The sequence below is a fragment of the Solea solea genome, chromosome 2 (assembly GCF_958295425.1).
Source record: "Solea solea chromosome 2, fSolSol10.1, whole genome shotgun sequence".
Classification (NCBI taxonomy): domain Eukaryota; kingdom Metazoa; phylum Chordata; class Actinopteri; order Pleuronectiformes; family Soleidae; genus Solea; species Solea solea.
This window is the reverse complement of record NC_081135.1, coordinates 24,160,313-24,176,777: the sequence shown is the minus strand read 5'-3', so window position 1 is coordinate 24,176,777 and position 16,465 is coordinate 24,160,313. Positions and strand designations below refer to the sequence as shown.

The 16,465-nt window shown below is 39.5% G+C and overlaps 1 protein-coding gene across 2 annotated transcripts in view; it reads left to right on the top strand.

The window, feature by feature from the left end:
- Positions 1 to 16,465, top strand: part of gpc6b (glypican 6b) — a 68,227-nt gene that overhangs the window by 44,472 nt on the left and 7,290 nt on the right. Inside the window, exon 7 of one of the 2 annotated variants that reach the window (XM_058622352.1) lies at positions 935 to 964. The exons of the other annotated variant lie outside the window; for it this stretch is intronic. Coding sequence (XP_058478335.1) covers positions 935 to 964 — 30 coding nt within the window. The remainder of the gene's footprint in view (positions 1 to 934; positions 965 to 16,465) is intronic. 2 annotated transcript variants of the gene reach the window in all.

The following is a 16,465-nucleotide window of genomic DNA, read 5'->3' as shown; positions in this document are numbered from 1 at the left end:
TTAGAGTAAACATGATTCGTCTCTCTGACTTGACACTGTTGATTAAAGCTGGTGATTTGGCAACATAAGCCCCTGGAGCCGGAAATTAATTCTTTGTACTCATCCTCCACACAGACCCCTCTATTGATTTGTGTTTGTTAACGAATCAACAGCTTTACCCCCAAGAGGGCAGTGGACAGTGTGGTGTGATGCATTCAGTGTCCTTCTCATCCCTGTGTACTTAGACGGACAGAAAAGAGGGGGATGAAAGGCGATACAGTAGATAGATTGGGTGATGCTGACCATATCAATTGCTATGAAGCGCACCTTTTATTTGCTGTCAGATTAGTTGCATGTTTGTTGGATTGGATCCTGATACACAGATTTCCATCTCAAACAACCTTGAAACCTAAAATGCTGCATCAGGGTAAAGGTTAACGTGGAGCTGACAGTCCAATTCAGGTGAGAGACAGTTCTCATCATGGATTACCTTTACACAGCCACCGTGCCCTTCTTCTCTCCCCTCTAGCCCCCTTTCAAAGTGAAGCTTTTCAAGCTTTCTATATGTTGGTATTCAGAGCTATACTGTATCGCAAACCTTTGAAATACTTTTTTTAATTACTGACTCTTGATAAATAACAAATGTCTCTCCAACAGTCCTTAAAACATGCTTATTCCATTGTCCTAGTGTGTTCTTTTAGTTTGCTTAATGAATAAATAATTAGAAAAGCAGCAGCTTTTCTTCACATCCGGCTCTTGGCGTCCCACAATAAATTAGTTATTTTCTTTTTTATGCTAATTATATTTTTACACAGTCCACTTCATTAGCGGATTTCTGATGTTTCACATAGAGCAGTTGTCTTTTTAGCTTTGCATGTCCATCAGTGGTCTCTTCCACCTACACTGAATTAATAAAACATGTCTGTTTCCCTGCCTTTCTGCTGCTGCAAACCAGAGGATTGTTTGGAATGCGATGCAACAAAGTGTAAGGTTCATAATTTTATACTCATTTATTTTCTCTTTTTTTTTCGCTTGAACTATTGTGTTCCTTTGTTTTATATAGTATTTCTGGAAGAGGGAATTATGTTTAAACAATAACGGCCGATGTGGTGTATTATGGCTTCTATCAGCTGTTAAACTTGGTATTTTACAGTCAAACTGCAAACTCCAAATGGAGAATGCTAGTGAGGATTCCTCTTCGGGGATCCAACACTAACGCTGCTCAACTGCCATATTTATTCTAGTCATATTCCAGTCCAAGATCTTCATTGCCATTGCTAATAAACCAGCTCCTGGAAGAAGCTGACGGATCGACCTGTGTAGTCAGAGCTTGCAGAGAGGGGCTGGTGACAGAGCGTCGCAGCCTGCATTTGCTCTAATGGCACAATTATGTGAGGGCTCCAGAGTATTCAGTAATAACTGGGCTTTCAGCCTATCCTACAAAATGGAGCACAGAGACAGGGACTTGATTCCAACTCACCATAACTCTTACCTGCTTTAGGCGTCCAGTCTCTGTCACTGCAGCTTTGAAGGGAATAGACTACTAAAAGCTCCAGAACCTTGGTATGCCGGGTTTATCAGAGTGTTTCACTGAAAAGAGCAGGTGCAAAAATGTGAGCTCAAAGTTTGGTGAATGTGACAAGAAAGTGAAAAAAAAGCCACCAAAAAAAGAAACAGGTGATGAATCGCAGGTGGTGTTGATCACAGTCAGCACTAATTTCACATACAGTACAAGTTGGTGATAATTACCAGTGATGAGGCTGACTGTCTAGTCATGAAATAATTAACACAACAGTGTCATGGTGCTTGTGTGGTTAACCACAATATGCCTTTGTTCTTCTCTGCTGTTCCTCTTTCTGGTTTTATGTAACATGATAATACAGCAACACACGTTGTGTTTAAGTCAACTGAACCAAGACTTTTTAAGAGGTCATGATTAGCAATCATGAGCAATTCTCATTATCTCAGAAATCCTTTACAGTCCATGACCAGAATCTGTTTCCTATTTCCTATTGATAACATCACCCTTACAGTTTATAACAGCAGCTGAAAGTGTCCGACACGACTTAAAAAAAGATTAATTCAAGTCTTTTTTCTGTGACTTGAGGATCACGGGGGAGCTGGAGCAATCCCAGCTGACATGGGGTGAAAGGTTGTGGTAGGAAGCAGGAGTACCCAGATAGAACAGAACCCACGCACACACACAATGGGGGGGGGGGGGATCTGCAAACTCCACACAGACAGACAGGCCCTTGCGAGCCTCTGCGCCACCTTGTTACCCAATTCGCACCATTATCCTATGTCATTCACTTTGTGGTAATATAATGGGTTCAAAACACCTGTAAGAACGATAACAGTATGAAAAGAATATAACTGTTGTATGAGTGATATAACAGTGTGAACCTGGCGATCATGTTGTAATTACTGGAACAGTTGCAGTAACAGGTCTTTACTAAAACAAAAGTTGTTCAGCTAACGGTGGATTATCTTGATTGAAGTCAAACATTAGCATGCAAAAGTGTGGCCAGGGCGCACAGAAACCTGAACTGAAAATGCATGGGTTGCCCTGGTTTTATCTATACAATCATATCTTGTGAAAAAATAAAATGATTTTCTGTTGCAGTACAGCAGCAGAGATCGAAGCCTCTACTTGTCATCACACTGCAGACAGGTGCTATTCTAGATCTTGCAGAATATGGACATGGCAACAGTACAGTAGAGTGCTGAGGTAGTTACAGTACATCACATGCGATAATGTTGTCAAAGAAATTTCCATTAATGCCAACATACTGTGAAAGACAAGAGAACAAAGGCTGCACCTTTATAGTTTATCAATTTTGATAGTGGCCTCTTTTTGTATACGATCTGCATCATCACTCTTCAGCAAGTCAGATGTTTGCTTCGGTCAGTTAAACGAAAGCCTGCAGCAGGATGTGGTCATCATTAACATTAAGGTCATAGCAGCTAATTATATAAAAAAAAGGCAGTATGGTGTTATCAGGAGCCGCATGTTAATGACTGTACCAGGGTTACTTCAATCATACGTGTGTATACATTTTGTTTTTAATTGGTTGAGGCCGGGGCCTGACTGCGGTTGTCTCCAGCTGGAACTAGATCCACCCACTTCCTACGCCTTCTCTACACCGACAGATGCTTTCAGTCACAACCTAATGCATGCGTTGTTTTTGTAAGATGTTTACATGTCACTACATTTAATGTTTGCAAGAGTGAAAAGGCCATGCACAATTATCCACAATTAGCAGGTAAGACTATGAAAGTCAGGAAGAAGATGATTTTTGTCGAAATCCAACTCTTTGCGAGTCGGTTCAAAGACAATAATTATCAGTGCTTGATTACAAAGAAGAAGAACAACCATGTAGAGTTCATAATACTGTGAAAAGATTCAGAGAGTCAGGTGAAGTCTCTGTGTTGTCGGCATCCATTTCAATTTAAGTTTGTCTGTTAAATAAAAGTTCAAATGACAGAAATCTAAAATTACATTTAGTTTTAATTCATGTCTTTTGTGAGTAAATAAGTGTCCTAACTTTCTTAGACAATATTTTGAAAGCACTGCTAGGTTTATTGTAACGACATTAATATAAAAATCTGAAAATAGTGATGCAAATGTTTGTCCTTTCTTCCCGTGGCTATCATTGCTGCGTGACACTAATGTTAGATCGATGCAAGGCTGCCTATAAAGGACTCTGTTAACAGTGTGTCTGTGCCCTTTACAGATTCTCTTCATCTTCTCACATGAGTGCTTGTAGGCATGCAGAAATTCACTACTGGTCTACATGTTATTTTACCCTTCATCGTTTCTGAGCTTTAAAAAAAAAAAAAAAACTGGATTTTTCCTAGGTCCATTCATTAGCCATGTTCTGAATCTCATCGCAGGTGTCACATATTGTATCTTGCAACTTGTAACTTGTAACTTCTCCTTGTATCTCAGTGGTTCTTCAGCACCAATATACCTGTAAGGCAGGAGTTCAGTGGCAGGAAACCAGACCAATGTGGTAAATGACTATTGAATCAAGAATAAAAAAAGAAAGAAAAAATTGCTATTGCTATCTATGAATCTCTGTCCTTGCCTGCATCCACTGTGGTGCCTCATTAGGTTGCTAGTTATCATTTCAAATGGATTCTGAGTGTTGAACAAGTATTTTGTTCAATATTGTGAACACAGGCATGTGAGATGCTGTGACCGGGAAGTTTGATCACTTCTCGTTTCAAACACAGGGTTTGACCAGAAGCAGCTCTTTAGCGGCTTGTTATCACACAAATGAAGTAACAGAGGGACTGTGCTTTTACCTTAAGCTTTTTTATTCCCATATCTCTGTTCTGTTCTGTTCACGAGGCTATTAGTAAAGGTGTTAGTTTTGTCTAGAGCTGCTGCCTTATTGCCCTCATTAATGTCAAAGCACGTGTGCGGTCACCCCCCCAACAGGGATGGGACTGTGTTCTCTGTGAGAGCTTGTCTTTGTTGACCCACACACTGTCCTCGCTTACATACTAACACAGGATAATTACCCATGATAGTGACACTGCCTCGGCCTCGTGAATGTTGACAGTAGTTAAAAGTGTCTTTGATAAGAACTTCTAGTCCGTGCACAGGAAGGGGAGTGGATTCATTTCTTCTGTTGCCTATAAAGGAGCCTGGAGGAGTGGGCCCACCTCCAGCTCAATGAGCCATGACTGTTTAATTGCCTGACATTCTGTCAGAGCACACACGCTCAAAGCGTTGAGAAAAATGGAGATTTGTAAGTCCAAAGAGGGGATAAAGGCACAACAGACTGTCAGACAGAGAGGCACATTAAAGATACGAGGTGGTGCTTTTAATTTGACATTTATAACAAGTTTGGTGCAGTTCAATTTAGAGGAGTTTTATTGGTCCTCTTTGTCGCCCTAGTGTTATATATGGTACATGTTTTATCACAGTGGTGCTATAAACAAAAGAGCCAAACACAACGGACTGTTTACAGTGACAGTGGGGAGCAATATTTGTCAAAAAGTAATCCTCTGATCCATGACTGTGTGTCCATAAATGCTGTGAGGGCTTAACGTGTAGCGTTTAGAAGAATTCAATGGCAGATCTAACCGATTTGTTGTATAAATTACATTGCTACACTAATAGTGACTTCAAACATGTCCACACACCTCAGAAATTGACTTCTTAACTTTCTCATCTGGTTTTGATCACTTGTTGATCAAATGTTTCAATAAGAGATTATTGCTCACGTCAGTCCACAAAAACAAAATCCTTTTGCAACAGGTATATTCTCGCAGTAACAGAGGAAATAGAGGTGAAAATACCATAAAAAAATTGGATTTTCCCAAATCCAATTTTCACCTAATTCACCTAATCCAAGTTTCCTAATATTCAGAATCAGCATTGGCATATCTGTTTTTCTGTGCGCGCAGATATGGATGGTTAGATTTAATATTGTGACAATGCACATCAATTGTAAACAAATTATAGCTGCCTTTCATCCATGGAGAAATAATTTACTCATGACCTTCTCTCCATTTCTCTCGCTGCTTCTCTGCCTGTCTCACCCTGTCAAACATTTGTTTGTCCTCTTGGAGAAGGTAACCATTTTTGAAAACCAAAGTCAACAATCAATAGTGGCTACCCAGCATGCATTTAGGCATACACCCCAAGGTTAGTCCAAACTTGCCACGTCAATTCCAGACTCCTGTTCAAAACAGAATAAGAAATAAAAAAAACTTTGGAAAACACAGTGTTTCTAACCTGGAGTCACAAAATAAACATGATGGATTGCATGAGGATTAACTGAATAAACACTTTAACCTCTCTCTCTTTTTTTCTCCTATGACATAGTGTTTCTTCATGTATCTGATATTTTGTTCTGACAGAATGCTATGATACACATTTTAAAACACAGTCATTTGTCTCTTAAGTTGTTTTTTTAATTATTATTATTATTATTATCATTATTATTATTTTTAATTTTAAAATAGCATCTACACTGTTTTTCTTATTGAGCAGCTAAAGAAATATGTGTCTTTTTACAAGTTAAATTGCTGATGTCTGCTACTCCAAGTCCATATCTTGGTAAAATTTTAAGTTTTTTACATCCCACTAAGCTGAATATTGGACTGGCATTCAAACAAGTTGTGTCATCAAATTCTGCACATAAACCTGCATGCCTTAAATTCAGTTTCCTTCAGCAGTTGAATATGTAAATCAGCTTCTTGTTTCAAAGTCTATACATACATTATTCTGCACCGTGAAGGTCAACCATCCATGTTAATGTACGCCAAACAAAAATGTTTTAGTTGAGCTGGACTTTATGAAAAGCAGTGAAAAGCCAGTCTTGTGCATGATATTACTCAAGTGTATTGTATTATGTTCTTCATCTCGCCCATGAAGAACGTCTTTTGCGATAGAAAAAAAAGTCAAAAAGATTCAGTCACCATTGTTCTCTTTCCCTCTCAATAAGAAAAGGTGGCAGCACAGCAGATCAATGCCTAGAATTGCTGCCCAGCAGCTAGAAAAGTTTTGCAGACTCTTGGTTTCCCCCCATGTTTGTGATTTTTCTTTTCTCTAACTGCTTTAGTTTGCTACCAGTGTGGCAAGCAGGTCAATACACTGCCATTAGGTATGACTGTGTGATGGCTTTTTTTAATTTTTTTTACTTTCAACCAATGCATGCGCCTCGGCAGTACGTACATATTGTATGTATGGTGTGGTGAAAACTGCGATTGCACTTGTGAATAAGAATGAATATCTTTATTTCAGTTACATTCATATAAAAAGTAAACATAATGAAATCCATCCATCCATTTCCTACCGCTTTATCCTCCACAGGAGGGTCATGGGGCGTGTTGTGCCAAGCTTAGCTGACATAGGGCGATAGGTGGGATTCAACCATTCACTCTCACATCTACGGTTAATTTAGAGTGCCCAATTGACCTAATCCCCATATTGCATGTTTTTGGACACGGTGGGAAAAGGCCGGAGAACCCGGAGAAAACCCGTGCACACACGGGGAGAACATATGAACTCCATGCAGAAAGGCCCTTGTTCCAACCAGGAAATCATTAAACACAATTATGCCAATATACGAAAAAGGAATAGGCTGACACACATGGCTTATGTTTGCCTATCCTGTACAACACTAGGAAAAACCAAGAAAATCAGGAATGTAAACTCTGTGATCACAGTCACTTACATGTTGGGATGATTTATGTGCATGGTTAGAACATCCATGGTGTCCATGCATCCGTCTTCTACCGCTTTATCCTCCACATGAGGGTCGCACAGGGTGCTGTGCCAATCTCAGCTAGGGTGAAAGGCGGGGTCACACCCTGGACAGATCGCCAGTCCATAGTTGTAAATTTTGTATGGCAATGACAGGATGGTCACAAAACCTTCCTAGAATTAGGAGCAGTGGGCAGCCACTGAGCAGCTCAGGGTTACCCCAGCCCTTTTGACCTGGTGGGGACTCAACCTGGCAACCCCCCGGTTACAAGCCAAGTTCTCTTTCCACTCGGTCATGGGCTGCCACATGAGGGTCACGGGGGATGCTGTGCCAATATGACTTACACCCTGGACATTTCGCCAGTCCATCTCGGGACCACATATGGAGGCAAACAACCCTCCACTCTCACACTCACACCTACGGTCAATCCGGAGTGTCCAATTGACCTAATCCCCATATTGCATGTTTTTTGGACTTTGGGAGTAAACCGGAATTAAATAGTAATGCATGCAATCTTTGTTTTTCATGTTTGCCATGTTCAGTAGGAAACATTGAGTAAAACATGTGTGGTTTGTGAAGTCATTTGACAGGGGGGGGGAAAGCATAACCGCTCCTTTCCCAAAATCTTGACCCTGGCATTATATTTATACAGTCCAGGAACATGTCAAGCCACTGAAACATTCTTGCTTTGGCTATAGCTTAATGGAAGTAAAGTGGGCCTATCCACAGCTCCACTCTGTTGTGCTGTCCTGACTCTTGCCCAGGACATTCAATTATAGAGATTCCATGGATTCTAGCATAACTCATACTTTCTCTAAGACCACATCAAAATAAATAGTCTAGAAGTGCACATGTGGCATGATACACAAGGGCATTGTCTGGTGACACATTTAACAATACCCTGGATGAGAGGTGGATTTTAAGCATGAATATTTGACTGGCAAAATTAAAGCCTGACAAATTCCAGCAGTACATGCTAATGTAAACCACACTTTCTGCACTTGTTAATTGATTGAGACAGAATGGTCTGAATAGTTTTGTGTGCAACCCAGCCGTTGCCAGATTTATTACCAGATGTGGAAAACCAACATGTATTTAAAGGTTCCCTTCATGGTGAGTAGGAAGGTTACATACCTCTTTTAAATGTTAAAATGATGATCACTTCACTCTTGAGATCAACCACCTGTGCAGTAGGCACTGGTCATCCTGCCTGTGGTCTTTAAACACAAAATAGCAAGTCGTAAAAAGCTTACCAAAGCAGATGTGATGACAAGGCACTGTTGACCACTGTGTTTATAGTTTTCTGCTGAAAGACAAAGTTAACTTCCATTTTTAAGCAGGATATTCTGGTGTGCTTACAAAGCTGTGGCAGAACACAGGTATTCTCCATTCCACAATGATGGGAAACCTAAAGTCACTATCTGAGAGTTGTGTCCCACTCATCAGTGGCAGAACTGTATATTTTTTTGCAGCTCAAAAGAGCCAACATGCTTGGTTTTACTGTTGTTGGGGAGCTTGGGTGGAGCTGGTATGGAATGGGGTTGAGTGCCAGGAATTGAGATCCTGGGATTTCCTGTGTTTTCTCTAAAATCTGCTCATGTATCTTAAAAAAAAAACCCTGTGGCAACCAGGGATTTTTATTATATTGCAACTTCCCCACAGGAATTCATGTTCTGTGATTCCTGGTGAAATTAGTTTTTAACATACAGTAGCATCTACCCTCTCAGAATGAAGGTTTACCTGTTTGGTGTTAGGTGAATACAGTTAACCACCTTCCATGTATGGCACAACACAGAAGAACCAACTCCAGAGCGACCTACCTTGAACAGAGGAATTGGTTTACAATCCTGTCTTGAGGGCCCTCCCCAAAACAGTTTAACACCAATTCACACCTTGACCCATGTGACCTAAACAGCTCACATGATGGTGATGTTAATGATTTTAACATCACCATCGTTTTAAAAACCTGGGGACTCCCACACCAAAGTCAGAACTGGAGAAGCCCTTTGGATGAGAGGTGAAACATCTTCAAGAAAGGCAACATATCAGTTACCAGTTGCCTTCATTTTTAACACTTAAGGGCATGACTTGGATGACTGAGAACCTTCACATGTTCTCATTTTTTTGGTATTTGGTGTAACTATACTACTGTTTATGTCGTTGTAGAACTTGGCTCCTTAATTCCAGCAATCTGAGCAACTTTCCAAAGCTCTTCCTTTTGATGACAGAAAACAGCAATGAAACTGCCTTTAGCTCCTTTGTCACCAGTTTGTAGAAGATGAGTTTTCAGCAGTGTTGTTCTAAAGCAGTTTTGCACAGTAGCGGTGGAGCTGTGTACTGATGCTGGCTGTGGTGAATGTTGTGTTAGCTTTATTGTCTTACAGATAGTCTTTGTGTTTACATGGATTTACTTGTTTGCTTCTCCAGATTTTACAAGAAGGTGAACATTCTGCTACACCCATGATTCTAATGCAGATGGAGCTTTTCCTGTCTGTAATACTCAGCCGTGTCACCTCCCACTGCTATTTCAAAGATGTAACACAAGGACACTGTTTTGTATAACCAAGGTGACTTTACTCTCTGAAATACCGAGTTTGAAATGTGTGAGGAAAAATCATTTCACTTGTTAACTGTACTGTTATCATACAACTTCACACCATGCAAGACCTGTTGCTGCATAAAGCACTTAGACATTAGTCCAATGCTTATTATAACAAGAGACAGCACTAGAAGAAATATATGAAAGCATGCATGGACACTGCCATGTGCATTTACTCCTTTACAATTTAGTGTGGGGAGATGCATGTCTGTAGAGTTGTATGAAGTTTAGAGGAAGACAATACGCATCATAGTCTTCTTTCCCCAGAACAGTGCCATTGTACTGAATGTGTCCCTCAAAATAAAACACTTGAGTCGCTCTCAGTCACTGGTCAGATGGGATAGAAAGACCTCAGAGAGTTGACAAGCTGCTGCTTCTCCGTTAACTCCAGCGACTGTCCTTCTTTTAAAAAAGATGAGCCCTGTTATCTGCACAAGCGGCTTATTATAAAAAAAAAAAGACATTATGACGAGGGCACAGGAAAAAGTCATGTGACATTGAGCAGAGTGAGAACATAATCTGTAGGCGGAAGAGACTGCACGGTGGATGCTTTCACATACAGTGGGGGACCAGTATGTGTTTCCTGTGTTGAACTAATTGTCATCATTGTTTCTTTAATCCACAATCACCACACCACAAAAACCACATGATGTCAATGATCATTTTACCTCAAGGCAATACTTATTTTAACCCAGCCCACAATAGTTTCCTGAACCTGACCCAGTAGTGTTAATCATGACCTCTCCATGCAACCTTAGCTGCATGTTTATTATTGTCACTACATGACAGCCAAGGTCACTTACGCCCTACGTACATGCCATTACATATCATTGTTACCATAACAACAAATGTGTGCTATTGCTGCTGCCAGTAGGCTCCTAATTGGTTGCATCTGAATGGAGAATCAAGTATGTACTTATGTGTACAGTAGCTGCTCACTGACAATATTATGAACATCTTTCATTTAGCATTATTTAATCTAAATAAAGGTTTATAATGAGCCAGTTTGTGTGGGCATTTTACTATACATACTTTACTATACATAACACATATGCCTGTATAGTCAAGACTGAAATATATCAGAAAGAGAGGAGGAAGTGATACACTTTTGAAAAAAGGTGTTAGATTTATCCTATGAGATACCACTTATACTCCCAACCATGCCTGAGTCCCACATTTGATACCTTTGGACATTTCTCAAGTCTACTTTGAGCTAAATAAACTTCAAAAGAGTTCTGTGCCATTTTTGTCAAGGTTCTGTGAGGAAAGTTGAGACTGCCTGACACCAAAAATGTAGAAGAAATCCATATAATCATAATTTTAACTCTTACAGCAAAGGGTAATATTTAAGACCAGCTATCAGCTAATCACAGGATTAATCACATGTAAACTTAGAGAGGAATTCATAGTGTTTCTGGGAAGAAAGTCTGTCTATTCTTTGATCTATATAAAAATGACTGATAGCATATGGAGTTAAATTGAAATCTGGTTGTCTGGTTGTGCTCAGTTACCAGTTCACCCAATCATATCATTTTCCTCTTTTTATATATTAAGAATGAAGGAGGTTTAAATGCCCTACACCACAACAATAATGTCTTATCTGTGTATGTCCAATAGCAATAACCAAACCTGCTTTTTAGGCAAAATAGAATAACAATATGCAAAAAAAGTAGTTGTTGTTTGTTATATCCTAATTTATAAAGGAAGAATAAAGGAACTTTTGCATTAAGTCGTGTCATTTTGTGCCACACAAGAGTTTAGTATGTGTCATCACAGATTGGTAATCTATATTAAGCATCAGATTCACAAAACTCTCTAATTCATCCCTGTGAGATTAGCATAGTCACAACTGCATAATGCTGCTTAATTTATTAACACACTGATTGGTGTTTTTGCAGAGACTGATAGGTGTTAGCGATTCGTGCCATTTCCTTTTAGAAACTTGGAAAAAGAGTGTGGGTTACATGGTCTTAAGTTTAAAGTTTGAACAACTTTGAATGGCATCACAGAATATGCAGTGTGTAATACTGTATTTTAGCCACTTGCAGTATTTTGAGCAGTTAATGTATGTTTTATTTGTATAAGCTTATAAAAATTAGGGGAGGGGGTTGGGCAATGTAAATGTGATGATATTGTCTCTCGGCTCCCAGAAGGTATAAATCTTTGAGGCTTAAATTCTCCCTTAACCAGTTTGAGGAGTGCCTATATACATTCAAATGGCCACATCTTCAAAAGTTTAGAAGTTACACTTTCAGAATCTGTAAATAACTCAAAATGGCTTGTTCTTGGTTTTTCCATGGCCGGGCACACATATACGTTATCACATCAGGCTCACATTGTGATTAGATCCCACACTCGACCCGTTGAAAGGTTACCTCACTCGGCCTTTTCCAGCATTCACAAGCGAGCTATACCCGACCCACTCTGTGGACTGTAGAGCTTCACTTCATTTGCATATAGCCCAAGAAATGCACAAATGCAGATTTGTTATTTTGCAAAGATGTATATGCTGTGCATGTGGCCAACTTAAAATCAGCAGTGTACATGTTTTCTGGAGTTATATTGATAACTAAATGAATTATGCTGTTGTGGGTGTTTTTTGTAGTTAAAACATGTTTATATGAAAAATACGACGTAATAGTTTATTAAAAACATCCCCTCAACTTGTGAATGCTATTGTTTTAAAGGCTACAACTACCAGCAGCCACAATTGTACTAAAAGAACCTTTACATACATCATTCCTTCTTTCCAAGCAACTGATGCTACTGCCATAAAGGTTCCGCTACTTTTCATATCTGTCAATGCATTAATGAGACACATTGGCCCCATTACACTCCAGGCTGCTTGCCTCTTGGGGGAGCAAGGGCAGCAGGGAGAGACCAGGTCCTGCCAATGATTGCTCTGTTCTCCACACAGCATAGCTTCCCTTTAATCATCCCCCCTTTTTTTCAAACTTCTCATGTTGTAGCCTTGGGCAAATCACAAGCATATACTCACCACTGTTTCATCAATATTCTGTCTTGTCTTTTTTTTTTTATTTCTCACAGTGGGATCATTGTGTGATACATTTTTCTTATCATGATAAACCATACCAGCTAACTGTACAGTTTACACAGGAGGGTTTGAGGCGTACAGTGGGGCACCAAATATAACCTACACTAGTTTACACTGACGGGATGTAAATATGACATGGGCAGAACGTATAGAGATTTATCGTAGTGAGAGAAAAGGCCATTGTGTGCAGTCCATGGTTAAGAGGGAAGCAATTGGGCTTGTAATGTGAAGGTTGCAAGGTTGCTTGTTCAATCCCAGAATGGGCCAAAGGCTTAAAGACTAGTTTCACTCATTTCATTTTGTTTCCCACTTGAAGAATAAACTTAAAATCATTATGATGCTGCTGTGTTTGTTTAATTCACATTCTATTACCGGGTCGGATTAAATTTGTTTGTTTTTTTGTTTGTTTTTAGTTTTTTGACAGAAACACAGTAGCAGTGTAGGAGTTTTATTTTCTTTGAAGGAAGTGACTTTGACAATTGTATTTATTTGTTTCTTCCTCTTTTGTTGTGGGAATGAGACACATATCTCAGATCCACTGTATGAGGATCAAATAACACATTAACAAAAAATTGTTTTTTACTCATTTCCAGAGATAAATTCTATCCCTGGAAATGAGTAAATATGCAGATAAGTGCTCATCTGTAATAATTATAACTAATTGGTCTGTGTTCAAAAATCTAATTTGTAGCTTGTGTGCTACTGTTGTGACTTCTGGAGAAATTAAGTGTCATGTTAAACAATGCTAAAATCAGCAGCATCAACAGTTATTTAAGAAGTAATTCTTCATTTCTTTTATCAAAATGTATATTGGTTTTAATATTATTTTCTCATGAAAGACACCAAAGTGTTTTTTTTACTGTTATTTTCTTTTTTTAACCTTTTTCTTTCTCATCTCTCTGTTAAGTTACGTAGAGATTTACTATCACACTAAATCAATGATGAATCATCTCTCCTACAACAGTTATGACAACCATTGAAAGTTGAAAATAAAGTTATGCCCCCTGAGGGGCATCAAAGAACTGAACGATTCAACTCGGTAATCAACTTTCTTTCACTGAAGTATGAAATCAAACGTAAATGTGGAAACATAGTCGGACCATATGGCACAGATCAAATATAATGTATTGTGCAATCGCATCAATACATTATACAGTGGGTTTTTCTTTTGCTGTCAAGCAGTTTTAAATCGTGTAACATATGGATCTCAGTGCATTATTTTGTTGTTAAAATGCCACCTGCAAAAAAAGTAGTATCCATTCCCAGACCGCAGTGTAAAGACAATCTCACAATGTTGTCACTGGCAGTGATGTCACAGAGATGCTACAAAGATAAACAGTATGTTATGCCCCCGGCTGAGAGGTGGTGGAGACGTCAGCGGTAAATCATGCCATAATATTCTCCCGTGGCAGATTTATGCGAGGACATAAGCAGTTGTAATCAAAGGAAACAAGAAGGGTGGCTTCACTTGAGCGTGTGCGGAAAGCGCCGTGGCCCCGCAAGAGTGCCACTAAAAATGGGTTTATAATGAGCACATGGCTTGTAGCCTAGCAGCAAAAGAAGACAGGAAGTGGCACTGCACTGTCGTATCAAACCACGTTCAGTTAAGTTTGCAAGTGGTTTGTGTGCTAACCATGATTTGCTTTGGTGTTCCGTCCCTACGTGGGTGAGAACTGTAGGAAAGACAGCTGACAGTTATATAATTATCCATTGTTTTATTGTATCCACACACATAAATATAAAAAGAAATATTATAAAGGTAATTAATTAGCCACCCAGAGAAAGAGGAGAACACACTCTAATAATACAGTAATGCATTTTAATATGTTAATGTTATTAATGTTAGAATAATAATTAAAATACAGTTCACATTGATGGGTTCTCTCTTACCTGCTCTAAGTAGTAAGGTCACCTTTAAAGACAAGGGAAAAGGAGACATTCAAAACATTATTACAGAGGTCATTTACTTGCTATATCCTTTCTACATTACTTTTTCTTTTTTTCAAAAGCAAAAAGTGCTGTGGAGCCAGATGACAGGTCCTGTTTGAGAGATTATGCCGTTTATGGATAGATCTGAACTAATGAGCAGTGCTTGTCTTAGACACCGGATTAAATTGCTCTGTCCGAGGATGTACACCCACGGGGCCTCTGCTCCCTGATATTTGACACTTTAGCATTCGATCTGCTGGCTACTTCTCCACTCCCAGACGTGGACAGGAGAGAGTATTAGTTTTTAGTGTTGGCTCAGTCAACAATATAATTCGAACAAGAATGTGATGAAGAGGCAGAGTTATTCTTATTGTGGCCTTCCTGCTTGTGTGAAACTATTCAGTCTGTCCCCAAAGTGGTCACTGGTCAGGGAGAGACTCATGGCATGGCCAAGGTCTTGGTATGAGCAAAACTGACTCTCTGACCTCTGTAATTGAGATGCAGGAAGAATACTGCATTCGTATCAAATGAAAAACTATTTTAACAGAGACAGGAGGAGCAGTTGCCAGGGAAAATAAGTTGATCGAGCACTTGTCTGCTCCTTGTGGTTTAGTGGTAAGACCTGTTGCCGAGTCTATGATTAGATTGAACATGCACTCATTTAGCACAGACTTGCTCCAGAGGGATACTCTCTGCATCCAACAGCAATTGCATCTCCAGATAAAATGTAAAAATACATGATTGTCCTAAGGTGGTGCATCTATTAGTGACAGAACACTCAGCTGTGTTTTCATTTTTGAGAGAAAGAGAGAAAGGAGTGTTTAGCAGCTGGTGGGAAGCATCTTTTGCTTGTTTTTGAGTGAAAAAAGTTAGAAAGACTGTCTACGGCCACACACAGGATTTCTTGTTCTTTGAAAGGCAGAAAGCACACTGGGCATCATCCCTCATCTAGATAAGAGCTCGGGCTCCTGACATCGTGCTGTTGCCAGGAGTGTGACTGCAGCTTCAAACGGAGTGACCCGTCAGCTTTTGATCTTGGTACATGCATGAGCATCTGAAAACCAGTGCTAAAAGTACAGTTCAGTCACATGTGTGTGCTGAGTCGAGAGGGAGCTGACACCCTGTTACCATGCACACGGAAAATATCATGGCCCGCCTGTGTGAGCCCTTAGCTGCATTCACACAAAAGCAAGACTGGATAGAATATACTGTAAGAAATGCTTTGAGCATCTTTATGTACACAGATTTAGAACCGTCTCGCACCATAATCCCTTTGACTTTTTTATTTTGGGATATAATTATGTCTATGTAAACATTTCTTCTTGTCAAGCCATTTAACAGTAAGATAAGATTATGTTTGGATTAGCTCAGACATACGAGCTGTAATACAATATTACAAGGCTACTTTTCCGTGCTGTTTCCAGCTGAAATAATTTTCTGCACGCTTGTTTAGTGCCACAAATATCCTGTTCCCCATTCAGGAAACAATGAAGAAATATGTTAAGAAAACAAATTATGATTCTAGGTCTATCACCAATCCATTATCAATGTGCCAATCCAGCCTGACATTGGGCAACAGACGATGTCTGTATCAGTGCCAACTTTGGTCGTAAAGATGTTGGTAATAAGTCATGATGAAAGGGTGAAAGAGAAAAAGAGAAGTCCAAAAATGACTAAGCA